Source organism: Ipomoea nil, unplaced genomic scaffold (assembly GCF_001879475.1).
Source record: "Ipomoea nil cultivar Tokyo-kokei standard unplaced genomic scaffold, Asagao_1.1 scaffold3267, whole genome shotgun sequence".
Classification (NCBI taxonomy): domain Eukaryota; kingdom Viridiplantae; phylum Streptophyta; class Magnoliopsida; order Solanales; family Convolvulaceae; genus Ipomoea; species Ipomoea nil.
The window spans coordinates 226,171-242,112 of record NW_017619695.1 but is presented as its reverse complement, the minus strand read 5'-3'; the positions used below and the strand labels follow the sequence as shown (position 1 = coordinate 242,112).

At 34.5% G+C, this 15,942-nt stretch overlaps 3 protein-coding genes across 3 annotated transcripts; 2 read left to right on the top strand and 1 right to left on the bottom strand.

Moving 5' to 3' along the window:
- The first annotated feature begins 1,851 nt into the window (after positions 1-1,851).
- LOC109169248 (CEN-like protein 2) lies at positions 1,852-3,008 on the top strand. The gene is made up of 5 exons (XM_019318103.1): positions 1,852-2,107; positions 2,196-2,257; positions 2,348-2,388; positions 2,510-2,834; positions 2,871-3,008. Exons 1-4 carry the CDS (start codon positions 1,907-1,909, stop codon positions 2,731-2,733), a joined length of 528 nt encoding a protein of 175 aa, XP_019173648.1. The 5' UTR covers positions 1,852-1,906; the 3' UTR covers positions 2,734-2,834; positions 2,871-3,008.
- Positions 3,009-12,330: 9,322 nt separating this feature from the next.
- On the top strand, positions 12,331-12,774 carry LOC109169242. The gene has a single exon (XM_019318096.1). It carries the CDS (start codon positions 12,331-12,333, stop codon positions 12,772-12,774), a length of 444 nt encoding a protein of 147 aa, XP_019173641.1.
- A 275-nt stretch (positions 12,775-13,049) lies between these two features.
- LOC109169239 (pentatricopeptide repeat-containing protein At2g27610) lies at positions 13,050-15,768 on the bottom strand. Its single transcript, XM_019318094.1, has one exon. The coding sequence runs from the start codon at positions 15,659-15,661 to the stop codon at positions 13,058-13,060; it is 2,604 nt and encodes an 867-aa protein (XP_019173639.1). The 5' UTR covers positions 15,662-15,768; the 3' UTR covers positions 13,050-13,057.
- Between the last annotated feature and the right edge of the window lie 174 nt (positions 15,769-15,942).

Sequence of the window (15,942 nt, the reverse complement as noted above, 5' to 3'; positions counted from 1 at the left end):
TATATATACACAAATAATATATGTATTTTACACACACATATATATGATTTACCATCTATAGAAACTTAATTAAAATATAATAAACTATTAAATTGATAATATAATAATTTTAATAAAATGATAATTAAAGAATAAGCAAATGATATGTGTGTGTGTGATAATAATGATGGAGTTATCAATGTTATAATTAAACAGTAACTAACAGTGTTATAACGGTGTAAGGGCAGTTTTGTTTAACAGGAATGTAGTAGGGACAACTTTGTCTAACAACATTATTGAGGTGTACAACATTTAAAGTAAAATGTATACATTTATTAGCATACAAAAAGAGGGACATAAATCAAGGATATAACTTTGATTGAGATTTATTATGTTTTTAGATAATAGAAATTAAAGTTCTATTATTTAATTTGTATTTAAAATTTCACTAATACATAATACACTTTTAACCCGGTTATGTGGACCATGCGACGTCAGTTAAAAAAAGACGTTGTTCAAAGAGACATTATAAAATAAACATATTACGTCGGTTATATAAAAAACATGTTAATTAATCATTAATTATATATATTTAATAATGACATTTCATTATGATGTACAAAAATTTTTAAATATATATGATTATTTTTGTATATTAGACATGTTTTTTATTATAAATTTATTAAAAACTTTCCCCAATCCTTTTAATTTGGAGGCGCTTTCATAATTTCAAAAGTTTTAAGATGTGTTCCCTAAAATGAAACGTGTATTATGGGTCTAATCTATTAGAAGATATATATAATAGTTTTTTTGGGACACGGTTACAAAAACGACGTCATTTTGACGTCCAATTTAAAAAAAAAAAGAAAATCAATTTCATTGTCATTAACGGTGTTATGTTGTGCATAATTTGAACCATATAGTTCATTCATTCTAGATATATAGTTCATTTATTCTGGATATATAGTTCAAATTATGCACAAAATAACGCCATCGAAACTGATTTGTTTTTTTTGTTTTTTTTTTTTTAAGTCGGACGCGTCGTTTTTAATCAAAACGACGTCGTTTTTACAACCGTGTGCACCATGCACGGTGCCCACGGTTGAACGGCATAATTTGCGGTCTTTTTCCCATCCAGTTATCTCAACTTTGAATTTTTGTATATAGCTTGTGATTTGATGCTTGAGCTTTATTTATTTATTTATTTATTTATTTTTGATCAAAAGAAGGAGATTACCAGAGTACACTAACAATGATCATTCCCCCTATCTCTATCACAGGGGATAACCAAGTAGCAATCAACATGTACTATCAAGAAATAAAATTAGTTTAATAAAACTCTTATGATAATATAGGAAAATAATGGGATTAATGATTAAGAATACATGCATAGATAAAGTTGTCTTCCATTAAGCTTAATTATTGCTTTGATCAATTCCGACCTACATACCGAACAAGCCTGAGTATGTACAATTGGGGGAGAAAAGCGACACATCATATATATATGTATATATGTAGCTCAACAGCATAAACACGTCAAATCATCTTTGTCGTCATCCATTTAAAATTATTTTCTAAGCACAAAGAGATATATTCTCTTCTCTTTGGTAGTATACACATACACTATTAAAGCCAAAAAATTAGGGCTAAATGCATATATACCCCTTAATTAATTTATATTTAATTTGTTCTTGGTGTAGTATCCCACTTGTTGAACACCCTGGCCTATATTTTAATCCCTCACAGCACCTGAATACTATACCCCTCAAACATCTATCTAAACAAGCAATTCATAGCTTCAGACTGCACTATAAATATGGGTGGTTTTCACTTCTCTGCTCCACACAATAAGCTAATAGTAATATATACAGATCAGATCAGACAACCTCAGCTCCTAAGTTTTGTTGTTGTTTTTGTTGAGAATATAATGGCAAAAATGTCAGACCCACTTGTGATTGGTCGAGTGGTTGGGGATGTGGTTGACCACTTCTCCCAAAGTGTTAAGATGTCTGTGGTTTACAACTCCAACAAGCATGTCTACAATGGCCATGAGTTTTTTCCTTCTTTACTCACCTCTAAACCTAAGGTTGAGGTTCATGACGGAGATTTGAGATCCTTCTTTACCCTGGTAACTATCTTTTTGTCTCATTTTATCCGTCATTTGTTTCGCAAATATAATTAATTTTGGAGTTTTTGGTGTATGTATGTTTTGGCAGATCATGACAGACCCTGATGTTCCTGGTCCAAGTGATCCATATCTGAGGGAACACTTGCACTGGTTTGTGATGCAAATTAATTAGTAGTTAGTTAGTTAGAGCTGGTATTGAAACAACTAACGTAACCCTAGCCTTTGTTTAATTTGGTGCAGGATAGTGACAGACATACCAGGAACAACAGATTCCTCATTTGGTACTATATTTTCTTAGAATCCTATGCTAGCTTAATCCTTAATATTAAATTAGATGACATGAGATCATATATATATATATATATATATATAATTAACTTGCATGTGGAACATATATGTCAGGAAGAGAAATAGTGAGCTATGAGACACCAAAGCCAAACATAGGAATCCACAGGTTTGTGTTTCTGCTTTACAAGCAGAAGAGACGGCAGTCGGTGACGGTGAGCTCGTCGCCGTCCAGGGACCGGTTCAACACCCGCAAATTCGCCGACGACAACGACTTAGGCTCTCCAGTGGCCGCCGTGTTCTTCAACTGCCAGCGAGAAACGGCGGCGAGAAGGCGTTAAGTTGAACAATATAATAATTATGTCTTAAACTACTAATTAATTAGCTCAACTGTACGTGTGGATTGTTGGACTTGTCTTAAATATTACTAGAAATAAGGGTACCCCCACCCCTACCCAATGTATTAAGATTTAAGAGTACCCCACCGTGTATGAAGTACAATAATCAGCTTGAGCATTGTATACTTGGTGTATTATTCATCAAGCATGTTGTATTATGTACCATCTGTTTTAATTATGTGATTTATCTTGATTAGAATTGAAAATAATTTGTAAAATTTTTATACTTGTTTGTGTGTATATATGCACGTGCATGTATCACTACTGGAAATTCTGAAATTTCCGACCACCTGAAAATGATCTTAAATTAAGTTGATACCAAAAAGTCCAAAAAGTGGTCGGAAATAGCAACAAAGATTTTTCCGGATACCAAAAGTGGTCAGAACAAGACTTTCAACTTGATTTATGATCACTTTCAGATGGTCGAAAATTTCAGAATTTCCAGTAGTGTATGTATCTTATTGTAGCACAAAGAATCAAATTACTCGCGCATGCATCTCTAAAGATTAAGAAACGCACACGCTCATTTTTTATTTATTTTTTATTTTGACAAACACACACCCTTTGTTAAATACGGTATATGTTTAATTTAGTCAAACTATAAAGGAATAAATTGTATATACATACTTGTGTCCATGAGAAGACTTTTACAGGCCGTTTGGTTGGAGGGGGGAATTATGTGGGAAATGAATTGTAATTCCATGGGAGTTGAATTACTGGGAATAAAGTGGGAATTTAAATTCCAGTGTTTGGTTGACAGGAATATAATTACTGGGAATTTCAATTCCAATGTTTGGTATACATGGGAATTGAAAGGGAATAAGTAGTATAAAGTCAAAAATGTCCATTATTGTTGTTAGACATTAATTTTAGGTTAAAAAAGGAATGGGTAATTTTGACTTTTCCCAGGAATTAAAATACCGGGGGGGGGGGGGGGGGGGGGGGGGGGGACATGGGATTTTAATTCCATGAAAATGGGGGAATTGCAATTCCCTCCAACCAAACTACGGAATTTAATGGCCTTTGGAATTAGGTGGGAATTAAGTGGGAAGGGAATTTAAAATCCCTCCAACCAAACGCCCTGTTAGATGTTTTTCTCAAGTTTTCTATTTTTTTTTATAAACTTTATATTTGATTAGGAACCTTACAAATCATGTTTAAATCTAGTTATTTTTAATATATAAAGAATTACTTTTTTTAATGAAAATATTTATACGAATAATAAGTGATATAACTATAGTGATAGCCTGGTAAGTAAATAGTAATGCAAGAGAAGAAAGAAGAAAGGGAGAGGAGAAAGAAGAAAAGGATCGGAGTATAAAAGGAAAGGAGGAGGAAGAAGAGGATGATACGTTCAAAAAAAGATTTTTCTTTTTAATTTTTAGATGGTTAGATACTTAGATATTTGGTTGAATTGGAACCGCAATTTTTTACAGCAAACTCTTGATTTCTGGTGATCATAAATCTTGAGTTTAGTAACATTATCAATAAATATCAATGGCTTAGGTCCTTCTACAGATTTTCAAGGGCACACATGCTAGGGTATATAAGATGCGTTATGATGATCGAGTTTTCATCTATCAACACAAGAATCACTTCCCAGTGGGTTAGATGAGTCTAATAGAACAAGAATCAATTCTTGAGTGCTAGTACGGCTTCCAAAATGTGGAAGTGAGAGTTAGTAATATTTCCAATATGTCTTATCTTTGGAGTAGTACCCACTTTCAAATTTTATTCTTCAAAACTTCTATATATCAATTCCAACGAGATAGTAACCGTACCCTTGATAGATCGATTATTCTCAATTGTACGCATGTAAGGCTTCCTTCAACCCTAAAATGCACTGTATTGCAATCTAGCATGGTTGTCCATACCAGGTTTTTCTAATTACAAATATGATGATATAACAACATGATTTACTTTTAAAAGTGAAAGAATAATATATATCATAGGATAATAAAACAATGCCTAAGACCATCCAAATAAAAAACCCTTGAGATTGATTGTCCAATAATCCTCAATTCATTCATCAAAGCAATTAATTTCTAATAATGATGAACTTCATGTAGGGCAAGTATATGTATGTATAGTGTAGCTAGCTAGGCATCTATCCACATAGTTGGCCTGGAGTTGTAGGGCATTGACATTGATGACCATTCCTAGAGCATATGTCCTCTTCCCATTCGAAATTCCCAAAGTAGAAGGAAGTAAATAAGCAAATCGAAAGCATGCAGGCTATCTTTGACAGCATATTATATTGGTATATAGCTAGGCTTTGCAAGTGGACATCCTATCCTTGGTAGCATATTATTTGGCGTACGTTGTATAGCACAAAATCGACAAAAGCCTATAAGCTTCGTCAGTCGTACACAATCATATATATATATATAGCGTTTCGACTGCGTGCAGTAGTACGTCAGCTGTGCACCTTAAAAACACAGATCCATGGATGGGCATCCCACCCTCTCATTCAACACTCCGACACGTCTCGTGTTGTCGGCCAAGGACCAAGCTAAGGGTGGCTCAACATACACTTTCGATGCTCTTTTTGGTTAAAGCAACATCCATAAGAGCATCAGCATCAGTTAGGGAGATTTAGGGGAGAATGTAAAAACATCCTTATCAGTTGGGGATATTAGGGAGAGAATGTAAGAGTGAGTAAGAAAGAGAATAATGTGGAAGGGGAGGGAAAAAAAAATTAAAACTGATTTAAAAAATATATATATATATATAAAAATAAACATATCATTTCTCTATTGGCTCCGATCCGCCCATGATTGCTTTGTAATAGAGTTGATAGTGCTCAAAAAAAGGCATTGTTGTAGGAATATATCATAGATCCAACTATCCAAGATATCTTAATAGTTTGGTATAAAGTTTTATGACGCCTATATAACTAGTTCGTATAATTAAAGATATATACCGATTATTAAAATCTTAATTCATATAATAGGAGTTAAAATATCAATTCAATCACGTGAACTAGCTATATTAGTTATAAAACATCCTAAACTGCTAGATCTAATCACTAAGATATCATGAATATATATATATATATATATATATATATATATATATATATATATATATATATATATATATATATATATATATATATATATATATAGGGAAGGGATCAGGTGCATTTGTTACTTCTCGTGCAGATGTGCGGTGGATTAATGTGCGTGAGGTTTATATTTAATGTGCGTAAGATTTGTACTCAATGTGCCTGAGATTTGTACTTAATGTGCGTGATGTTAATATGCGTGAGTTTTGTACTTAATGTGCCTGAGTATTGTGCTTAATATGCGTACGATTTGTGTTTAGTATCCGTGAATAATAAGAGAATTTTCACGCCTTCACCATAGCAGAATATCACGCATATTAACTGTTCATGCATATCAAGACGTGCGTGAAGTTTTTTACTTTAAAGTCGTGCGTGAAGTTTTGTTCAGAATGCTTCAAAGACGTGCATGAATAGATTCTGAACAAAACTTCACACACATATAATTTTCACGTCATGTTAATATGCGTGGGATGGGGGCAATGGCTAGTGGGGATGGGGAAGAAGCTGATATCCATATTTTCTGCTGCATTTTACACATTCACGCATATTAAGTACAAATCTCAGGCACATTAAGCACAACACTCACGCACATTGTGTACAAATCTCACGCACATTAATCCACCGCACATCCGCGCGGGAAGCAACAAATGCACATGATCCTTTCACTATATATATATATATATATATATATATATATATATATATATATATATATATATATATATATATATATATATATATATATCTTTTTACATACGAGGTATAATTAAAAGAGATCAAAAGAAAATTATAAGTATTTGGGCATAACAATTCCCACCACACCAGCGAATAGATCAAGCCTGATTTCTAAAAAATTTAAAGACCAATGCCAGTATGGTCATGGTGCGCAACTATACAATATGCACAGAAATTCTAATCCTGACTTAAGAGTTAAATCTCAAAAATTAACTAGTTTCAAGCAAGTGATAGTGTAGATCACTTGAAATAAATAGTGTTGAGGGATGGTAAAAACTCCAATATTACTAGTTTTATGCAATGTAATTATTATATATATTAAATTATTTTTTAATTATACCTTTTTGATACCTTTCTCCCAATAGGTCGAGAGTAATGAGTATATAGAAAATTGTCAAAAGTTCAAATATTAACACCAAAGGTGACCCCAATTTGTGTGTTCCATTACAAGGTATATATGTTGGTGTCTCAACTAATTTATATGCATATATAATAGTGAGTTATTTAGCATGGTTTACTGTTTTGTTGGTCTTAAAGTTTCCAATGGGTTCTTCAAAGTGATTGGCAAGTGGTGATCATAAGGTTAGGCAAGAAAGGAATGATACAGACCTACACTTAGTATATTGTTATTGTTATACGAGCCAGAGTTATTGCGTAGAATTAAAATTGGAACGATCACATTAAGCATGTATGCAAAGAAAAAACTTTTGTGTAGGTTGTGGCATTGAAAACAATGAAACATGACATTCACATCTTAGATATCCTAATGATCTATGTCCCCTTTAATTTAATAGCTAATTTTGTAAATGTGTCGCGTTCCATATCAGATTTATGTAATTTTCTTTCTTTTTCATGTATGAAAAAAAAAATCATCTTTATTAATTTAATAGTCGAATAATCCATTTAATTCCGACCAAACTTGCAACCCATCTACTTTAATTTAATTTATTCCTCTTTAATTCCAAACCATAGCTGTGAAATGGGAATGCAACACCAAATTAAAGGTAGGATCCTATATGGGCCTTGAGAGCATTTGGATTTTGGAGTGCATTCGCATATTGTAAGCAATAAAGCTGACTTTGTCAGGGTTAAGTTGGTCCTTTCAAGCAGAGATGAGACAGAATTGAAACAACAACAGCCAATGGTTTCTATTTTCTAAGATTCCTTAATTTAAACACAACACCCTACACCACCAAATTAGATGCTGGCCGGTTTCGAATGTTCCATCATTGGATCTCAATGTTTTTAACAAGTAAAAAATAATTAATCTTTAAAAAAAAATACGTTTACACTCATTCAATAATATAATGACAGATAAGATAAATTGCATTAACCTTTTTTTTTTTTTTTAAAGTAAGTTTACACTCAAATTAACAAATTCTATACTTATTATATACTTGTAAATGATTCTCGACCTTTGCGGGATAAATTATAAATATATAAGCACACTTAACAAATGAATACTTGTAGTTACTCATATTCAACTTACCTATTTGATATGATTACCTAGCCTATTCATAAAGTACTAAACTATAGCACTCTAGGTATAAAACCCAACGAATTATATTGCTAATATATACTCTTTTTTGTCGTAAAAAAATTACATGTGAAAGACTTTATAGTTTTTATTACTCTTGGAGTATGTGTTTCTATAATTTGTTCTAACTTCTAGCTAGCGCACTGTTAGAAGAAGAAAAAAAAAAATCATATTCTTCTTATATTTTGACTTTAAAATCAAATCGAAATATATATTTGATTTGATAAAAGACTAAATTAAGATACTTGATTTATTTTCAAAAAAAAAAAAAAGATACTTGATTTGGTTTTGATTTGAGACATCCAAAACCAAATCTAATCCTTGAATTGAATTGTCTCCTCATATAATATATGCATGCTTGGAGGTTGTATTTTCCAGGATTTAGTTGCTACTTTTATAAGAGGAAAGGTTGGCCAGATATACAATGCAGCAGCCAATGGTTTGATACCATTCCTCAACTTAATCCACACACCGCCAACTTAATTAGACGATACTGCTTTCAAATGCTTCATCACATCATTGGTAATATAATGAATGCTTTGCTTTTCCCATACATTTTTTTTTATTAACACCACTATCCGACAGTGTGCGAAAAGTTTGACAAAAAAGGTGTTAGCAAATAATCGAACTCATGACATGTAGGTATGTACGAAAATCATGTTCCACCCACTTGGTCATACATTTCAGGACTTGCCATACATTTTTTTTTTTTGGGTGACGAGAAAAACTTACAACCACTACTTCAGGGTGTGCAGTAAATAATCCCGCCTTATAACATGAGCAAAATATTCAAAAAAGGCACTTAAAATTTTGGAAATCTATAATAGTTATAGTTGTATAAGTGAGTAGGGTTAATTATGAAGAATTTGATCGATCACATGGTTGCATGATATAAAGTTTGTACTTGGTCTATGGTGTGTAGTAGGGTTTGAAATGGTTGAATTGGTTGCAGTAATGGGTAGAAATGAAAATAGTAATGTCGGGCCATCCAATCTGAGCTACTACCACCTTGGCAACTGGCAAGTGGGGTGAACTGCCTCAGCCTGTCCCTCGTATAGTATCCTGTATGTATAATTTTATGCCCGACTAGACACCACATACAGCATCTATACAGACAAGTACAATTCCGACATCATGCGACCACGTGTATATTGTTTCACAAACCATGCAACTAACATACTTATATATATACCGCGGAATTACTTTTTTTTTTTTTTTTTTTGCACGACATAAACGTTGTCAATTTATGCCATCTCGTAATTACATTTTATATAATTTAATTATGTGTATACGTAATTTTACTTTATTTATCATCTTATTCAATTTTTTTTACAGAATATAGACTCGAACCTATCACCCACTTAGGGGAGCAATAAGATACCATTGGACTACAAGGTCCTTAATCATAATGTACATTATTATTCTAACTTATAAATTACATTATCTTATCTCAGAAGTTTTATTATTTTTAACACATAATGTACATTATTCTAACACATAAAGCACATTATTCTAATATATATGTATATTATTTTAATACATAATGTAGATTATTTTAACTCATAAAATTCAATGACGTTGTTTTGAAGTGTGGTCCACGCAGGGATGGGTTGGTATCTACAAGCCCATTGAATACATACGCAATGAGCCCACTAACATAGGCTCACTGTATACGACATAAGTAATAGATTGGGCCGAATTGATAAATGTTTGTTGGGCCATACGGAGTTGGACTTTGTATTTTTCAACACAAACAAAGAAAACCAATATAATGTCACATTCCTCTTTTGAAACAGCATGCTTTGCCTAAATTCAATCTACCATATTGTGATTTACATAATTTTCTTTTTTAAAAAGACCCAAAAATTATATCGTGGATCAGAATTTAATATACATATTGTGGACATTAATTTAAATAATGTACATGTAATTAACATATTATATACCAGATGGATAGTTCAGTTTCGAAAGTGATAATTGAATGCATGGAGTACGATTTTTGTAAATTTACCAAGTGCACGCCATTAAACAGTGACAGCAAATTTTCCTCGACACCTAAATAAACTGATGAACAATCCAAACTAAATTTTAGTTGTTATATAAAAACATTATTAAACACTAGTAATAAAACAGTCATCAAGAAAGTTGTCGTATTAGTTATCCCTATATGTTGCAGATGTGTGTTGTGTGTGTGGACGTTATTCTAGTAATTTGCAAATTCCTTACCCACATGTGAAGCTGCGTGATGAACGTGTACTGCCAAGACATCCTCAGATTCTACGAGTTTTAGATCCGACAAGAAGTCACGCGACACCTATATTTTCTTTTAACTTTAACCAAATACTTGACTTCTTTCCTTATTATCTTACTTTAATTTTGCTGTCCGTTCATCAAGATTTTTCACGACGCTACTATATGCTCTGTTACGTTGAATCTTCATTTCTGTTATTTTATTTTATTTTTTCATATATACTCGATCTGCAATGTAGCTATATTGTTGGCATGGATTCATGTTTTTTAACAAAAATATATTATATATGTTTTAAAGGACGCAATAAGTTTTATAGTTAGTAAAACAGTGACGAATGGTGTGGTTAGTTAGTTGAATTGCCCTCAAATTATTTATATATGGGTAGCCATGTGATGCTGAATGATTGTTATATATAAAATTGAGAAAGGATGCATGGGTTGTATACTTGTCTAATCTACACTCAATATTTAATGACCATAGTAATACAAAATGTAACCACTTTATACCAAACTTCATCGTAAAGTACTATTTTAAAACGTTTTGATTAAAAGTGAAATGTTTTTTAATATTAAGTGATGATTTTTTTAAACTAGATTTTCCACGAAACAAAATATTTAGAAGTAAAATTGATAATAAATGAAATTAAATATCGAAAAGGATGTTGGGTCGCGGGTATTTTTAGTTTTGTAATAAATAATATTAAAATAAGGTGAAAAATACAAACTTATTATGAACTATTGGCCAATGGTCACTATTAATTAATTGTTTAACTTGGTTAATTAGTCAATATAAATGTTGGATTAATTAGTTTTTTTATAGCAGCTTATTGTTCTGAAACGTTAAAATTTAAAAGACTATTCAAAATACCTTTTTCAATTAGTTATTGGTCTTTTTACATATGAAAATGATTATATTTCCTCTCATTTTCACCTCCTAACATCCCTCCTTGATATTACTAAGTTCTTCCAAAAGGCTGAACCCCAACCCTAAGGGGCCCTCACACCCCGACCCGACAGAGCATTTGGGAGGATATAAATCATGGTAACTCAACTGAACATAAACCACAAAGGCTAGACCGTGCTCACTGCACACAAGAAACCCCCTCACTTTGAGAGGTTGCTCCCACACTGCTGCTGGTGAAAGGTTCACTAAATTAATAAATAAAATTGAATAGTCAAACCATTTTTATTGGTAAGATGTACTTCCGCATGATCATGAGGTGAAAACTGAAAAAATGGAGCGAGGCAGCCTAGCATGATTCTTTTATATAATTAATGCATGTCATTTTTGGGAGCCAGCAGATAGGATTGAAGAAATGCATTGAATTCAAAAGGAGATAGCTGGTATGAGAGGATTAATGTAAATGACCCATTAAACAAGTTGGGACCAAAAGCGAATGATGGTAACCTTTCAACAAGTTTGGTTATGCACTTATGATACATTTGTACCATTTTATTCATCAAAAAAAAAAAGCATAATAAATAATGCACAATAGTTTAACTTAAATGAAAAGATTTAAATTTCCTTTAATTAATATTTCATATTCGAATCTTGTGAACAAAGTTTTAAATATTTAAAACACTTTTTCATGTTAGATTTGATAGTAAATTGAATTCGGAGTAGTTATATAAGATGAAAAACCAACAAAAATGATCGGTGCATGCAACCAAATCAAATATAAAATAAATATTGGGTATATTATATACCAAAAAGTATAGTAATTATGTACCAAAAAGTATAGTAATGTATTTAGTTTAAAGTTTAAACAAATGAACATTTCTACGAGTAAGATATAATTTGTGCAATTTCTGTAATACCAAACGCGACCTAAGCGTCCCATGTTGTCATCATCGTAATGTTATTTAAGGAAAGATAGAGTGTGAGAGGAAGAAGAGAACTGTCATCTTTAAGCTAAAATTTCAGGGGAAGACGACAGAGCTCAAATTCTAGATGGACCGTCACTGCTCAAACTACGCCGTCGTATTGTTTGTAATTCTGGTTTCCCTGAATATCCTCAACCCGGCAGCCGACGGGAGAGAGCTCCGGCCGTCGGAGCACGGCTTGGGGAATCAGGACTCATCCTCGGGCAACAAGTCGGAGATTCTCACCTTCTTCGGTGGTTCGCCGGAGTCTTCGGAGCTGCCGGAGGCGAGGAATTTTACGGCCTCTTTGTGGAACGGCGTCGGCGGCGGTGGCGGCAGAAGTATTGGAGGGAGTTCACGTGAGGGGAAGAAGGATGACGCGATAAGAGAGGTGCTGTTTGTGGCCAGCATGGTGTGTGGACTAACCGGCGTCGTTTTGGTCGTCGCCTCCGCGTTCCTTCTCGTTTTCCGGCTCCGGAAACGGAAAAGCGAGACGACGTCGTTGTCAGAAGCTAACGTCGCCCAGAAGTAACTGGATGTGTACCGCGTATACAGTAGTGCGTTCCATCCAAATTCCAAAAGCAAAAAAGTGGATATCTCTCATCTTTTTCTTTTTATTCCCATTTTTGTTATTATTACTTTCTTAACTTGTAAGTTTTAACCCTCATATTATCCATGTACATTGATGATATTTGGTTTAATATTATCTTCACTTTTCCATTTGCATGCTTAGTTACATATTATATATATATAAGCATCGAAATTAAGACTTGAAGGAAATTAAAATTTTTACTGTAATAAGTGAGCAGTCAGTACTACCAGTAATCCCCACAAGAACATAAACCTTGTTTAAAATGGTGGAATCTATTTGAATCCCTGACAACAATTTCCCTCCCTTCTATCTTGGATATTAGCTTAATCACAGTATGACAGTCACCACAAACTCTGAGATTCTTCACAATCTGGATAGGAACACCTGGAGATGTGGCGATTAATCCGAAAGCAATGGCCAATCTTTCACTGTGCTGAGAAAGAATGGCTTCTTTATGTTCATCTTCTACATCATGAAGTACATAGGTTGTGTCTGGTTGGTATCCAGATTCCCTTAATCTGAAGCTCAGTTCTTCCAGTTTCATATAGATATTGTTGGATAAGGGATGAGAGATATCGCCAGCTATGAATGTGTGGGTCTGGTTCTTGATCTCAATCCAACTATATCCTGTTTCTTTCTTAACTTTTTTCTCTTCCATAAGCTTTCTTACCTTCTCTCTTTCTTGCCAGCTCCCATCAGCAGCGTATAGATTCGAGAGCAGGACGTATGCTGCAGAGTCGTGAGGTTGAAGTGATATTAGTTTTTCGGCTGCAAGTTTCCCTATCTCCACGTTTCGATGAACTCTGCATGCTCCCAACACCGTACGCCATATAGTTGCACCAGCGGGAAAGGGCATCGCGTTGATAAGATCCATCGCTTTTTCCAGCTTTCCAGCTCTGCTGTACAGATCCACCATGCATGAGTAGATTTCCATTGATGGAGGAATGTGCAGATCGTTCACCATCGTGTCGAAATGCTTTTGGCCTTCGTTAACGAGCCCTGTATGAGTACAAGCAGAGATGACACCGATAAATGTTATGACATCCATTTCCATGTTCCTCTTCTGCATCTCCTCGAATATCTGCAATGCTTTCGGGGCATATCCGTGCTGTGCATATCCTGATATCATGGAGTTCCACGAAACCAAGTCTCGTTCCTTCTGTCTCTTGAAAACCTCGTACGCACTTTCTATGTTCCCTCGCTTAGCATACATGGTTACGAGGGCACTGCTTACACAGAGAGCGTTATTGTATCCAAATTTAATTGAAGATGCGTGGAATTGCTTTCCTTGTTCCACACCAGAAGTTGAAGTAGCACAGGCATTAATGACACTCGAGAAGGTGAACTCATTCGGGTTCACCCCATCCTTTGCTAATTGGCGGAAAACTGTTCCAGCCCCCTCACTGTCTCCGTTCTGAGCATAACCAGCTAGCATTGCAGACCAAGCAACTATGTCTTTCTCATAAATTGTTTCAAAAACTTTTGCAGCGTCGTTAATATGTCCTCCAATCTTAACATAACCATCGAGCAATGCAGTTCCTACTGTGGGCGAGCTTTCATAATTTGTCTTGATGACCTCGGCATGTAACTGGACGATAGAGATTATAGGATGAGCGGCAAGAATGGTTGAATAGGTGAAATGGTTCGGTCTGCTAATACCTTCCTTTCTCATTTCGCAAAAAAGATTTGCTGCTTTTTCTGGTCTACAATTCTGCAGGTACCCTCCAATCATTGCTGTCCAGGAGACTACATTCCTATAGCCATGCATAGTAGAGAACAATTTGAAAGCATCATCCATCTCACCACACTTGGTGTAAGACCCCATAAGTGCGGTTCTGAGATTATGATCTAATCCAAATTCACTCTTTATAACCCAAGTGTGAACCTGTCTTGCAAACTCCAATTCTTTAAGATTGGTGCATAGTTTAATAACTGCGGCATAAGTTGCCCGAGTCAGGTTCACGCGTGCAAGCCTCATCCTGCAGAACAACTCGAGAGCTTCGAAATCATGCCTGTTACTCACAAGACCAGTAATCATGGCATTCCAAGAGACTTCACTTCTAACCTCCATGTCATCGAACACGGCTTTGGCCTCTTTAACCATCCCTGACCTTGAATATACACTAATTAGGGAGTTCCCAACAAACAATGTTGAATCAAAACCACATTTGATAACCAATGCATGCACTTGAAATCCCTTCTCCAAGGCACCATCGTCATCTGCTAAAGCTCCGAGGACTGTGGCAAAGGTAAACGGGTTAGGCTTAATTCCTTCCACTTGCATCATATGAAAAGCTTGCATTGCTCCATCACTCAACCCATTGCTTGAATAACCAGCAATCAACGACGTCCATGTCACCACGTTCGTTCCCTCCATCTCATTCAACACTCTCTTCCCCTCAACGACACTACCTGTCTTCATGTACATGTCCATAAGTGATGTCCCAACACTGACATCCTCCAAAAACCCACCTTTCACACAATGGCAGTGCACTTGCTTTCCAACGTCTTGATTAAACAAGCATCCACAAGATTTCAACACGCAAGAAAGGCTGGACTCGTTTATCAAGAACCCGGAACGATGGATACCCGAAAACAGATTTAGAACCTCCACGTTCATATTGCTCCTAGAGTACTGAAAAAGCAGGGGGTTGTTGTCGTATCGGTCTCTCTCAGAAGTTTTATCAAACGGGTGGCGTGCATCTTGAAGATCGGAGATTCCATAGTCCAATGCGATGGCATGGGACTCAGAAAAATGGCGGCTTTGCAGCGGATTTTGAACATTATGCAAACGTTTCAGTCTTCTTAGAGATGATCTCAGATTCATGACGTCAATGTTCCTTTCAAAAAGATTACAATAAGTCGTTGAAAGTCCGAACCCGAAATTTGTGGAAAACTCAGGTTGTCTGATATCCGCAAACCCACAATTACTTATTTTTAGTTTTTTTTTTTAGTTAAACAATATAAGTGTATTAATTGTCCAATGACACCAAATTATTATATAAGAAAGTTGTAAGTTTAAGCTTTAATAGAGATGTTATTGATTCTTTGTGTTTCATTAACTTAAAAAAATAGTTATGAACATATACTATATTGTAATATAGTCAG

Coding starts and splice junctions, on each gene's coding strand:
- LOC109169242 (XM_019318096.1), top strand. CDS start 12,331: ATGGACCGTCACTGCTCAAACTACGCCGTCGTATTGTTTGTAATTCTG.
- LOC109169239 (XM_019318094.1), bottom strand. CDS start 15,661: ATGAATCTGAGATCATCTCTAAGAAGACTGAAACGTTTGCATAATGTT.
- LOC109169248 (XM_019318103.1), top strand. CDS start 1,907: ATGGCAAAAATGTCAGACCCACTTGTGATTGGTCGAGTGGTTGGGGAT. Junction 2,258..2,347: donor CTGAGGGAACACTTGCACTG/GTTTGTGATGCA, acceptor AATTTGGTGCAG/GATAGTGACAGACATACCAG. Junction 2,389..2,509: donor AACAACAGATTCCTCATTTG/GTACTATATTTT, acceptor CATATATGTCAG/GAAGAGAAATAGTGAGCTAT.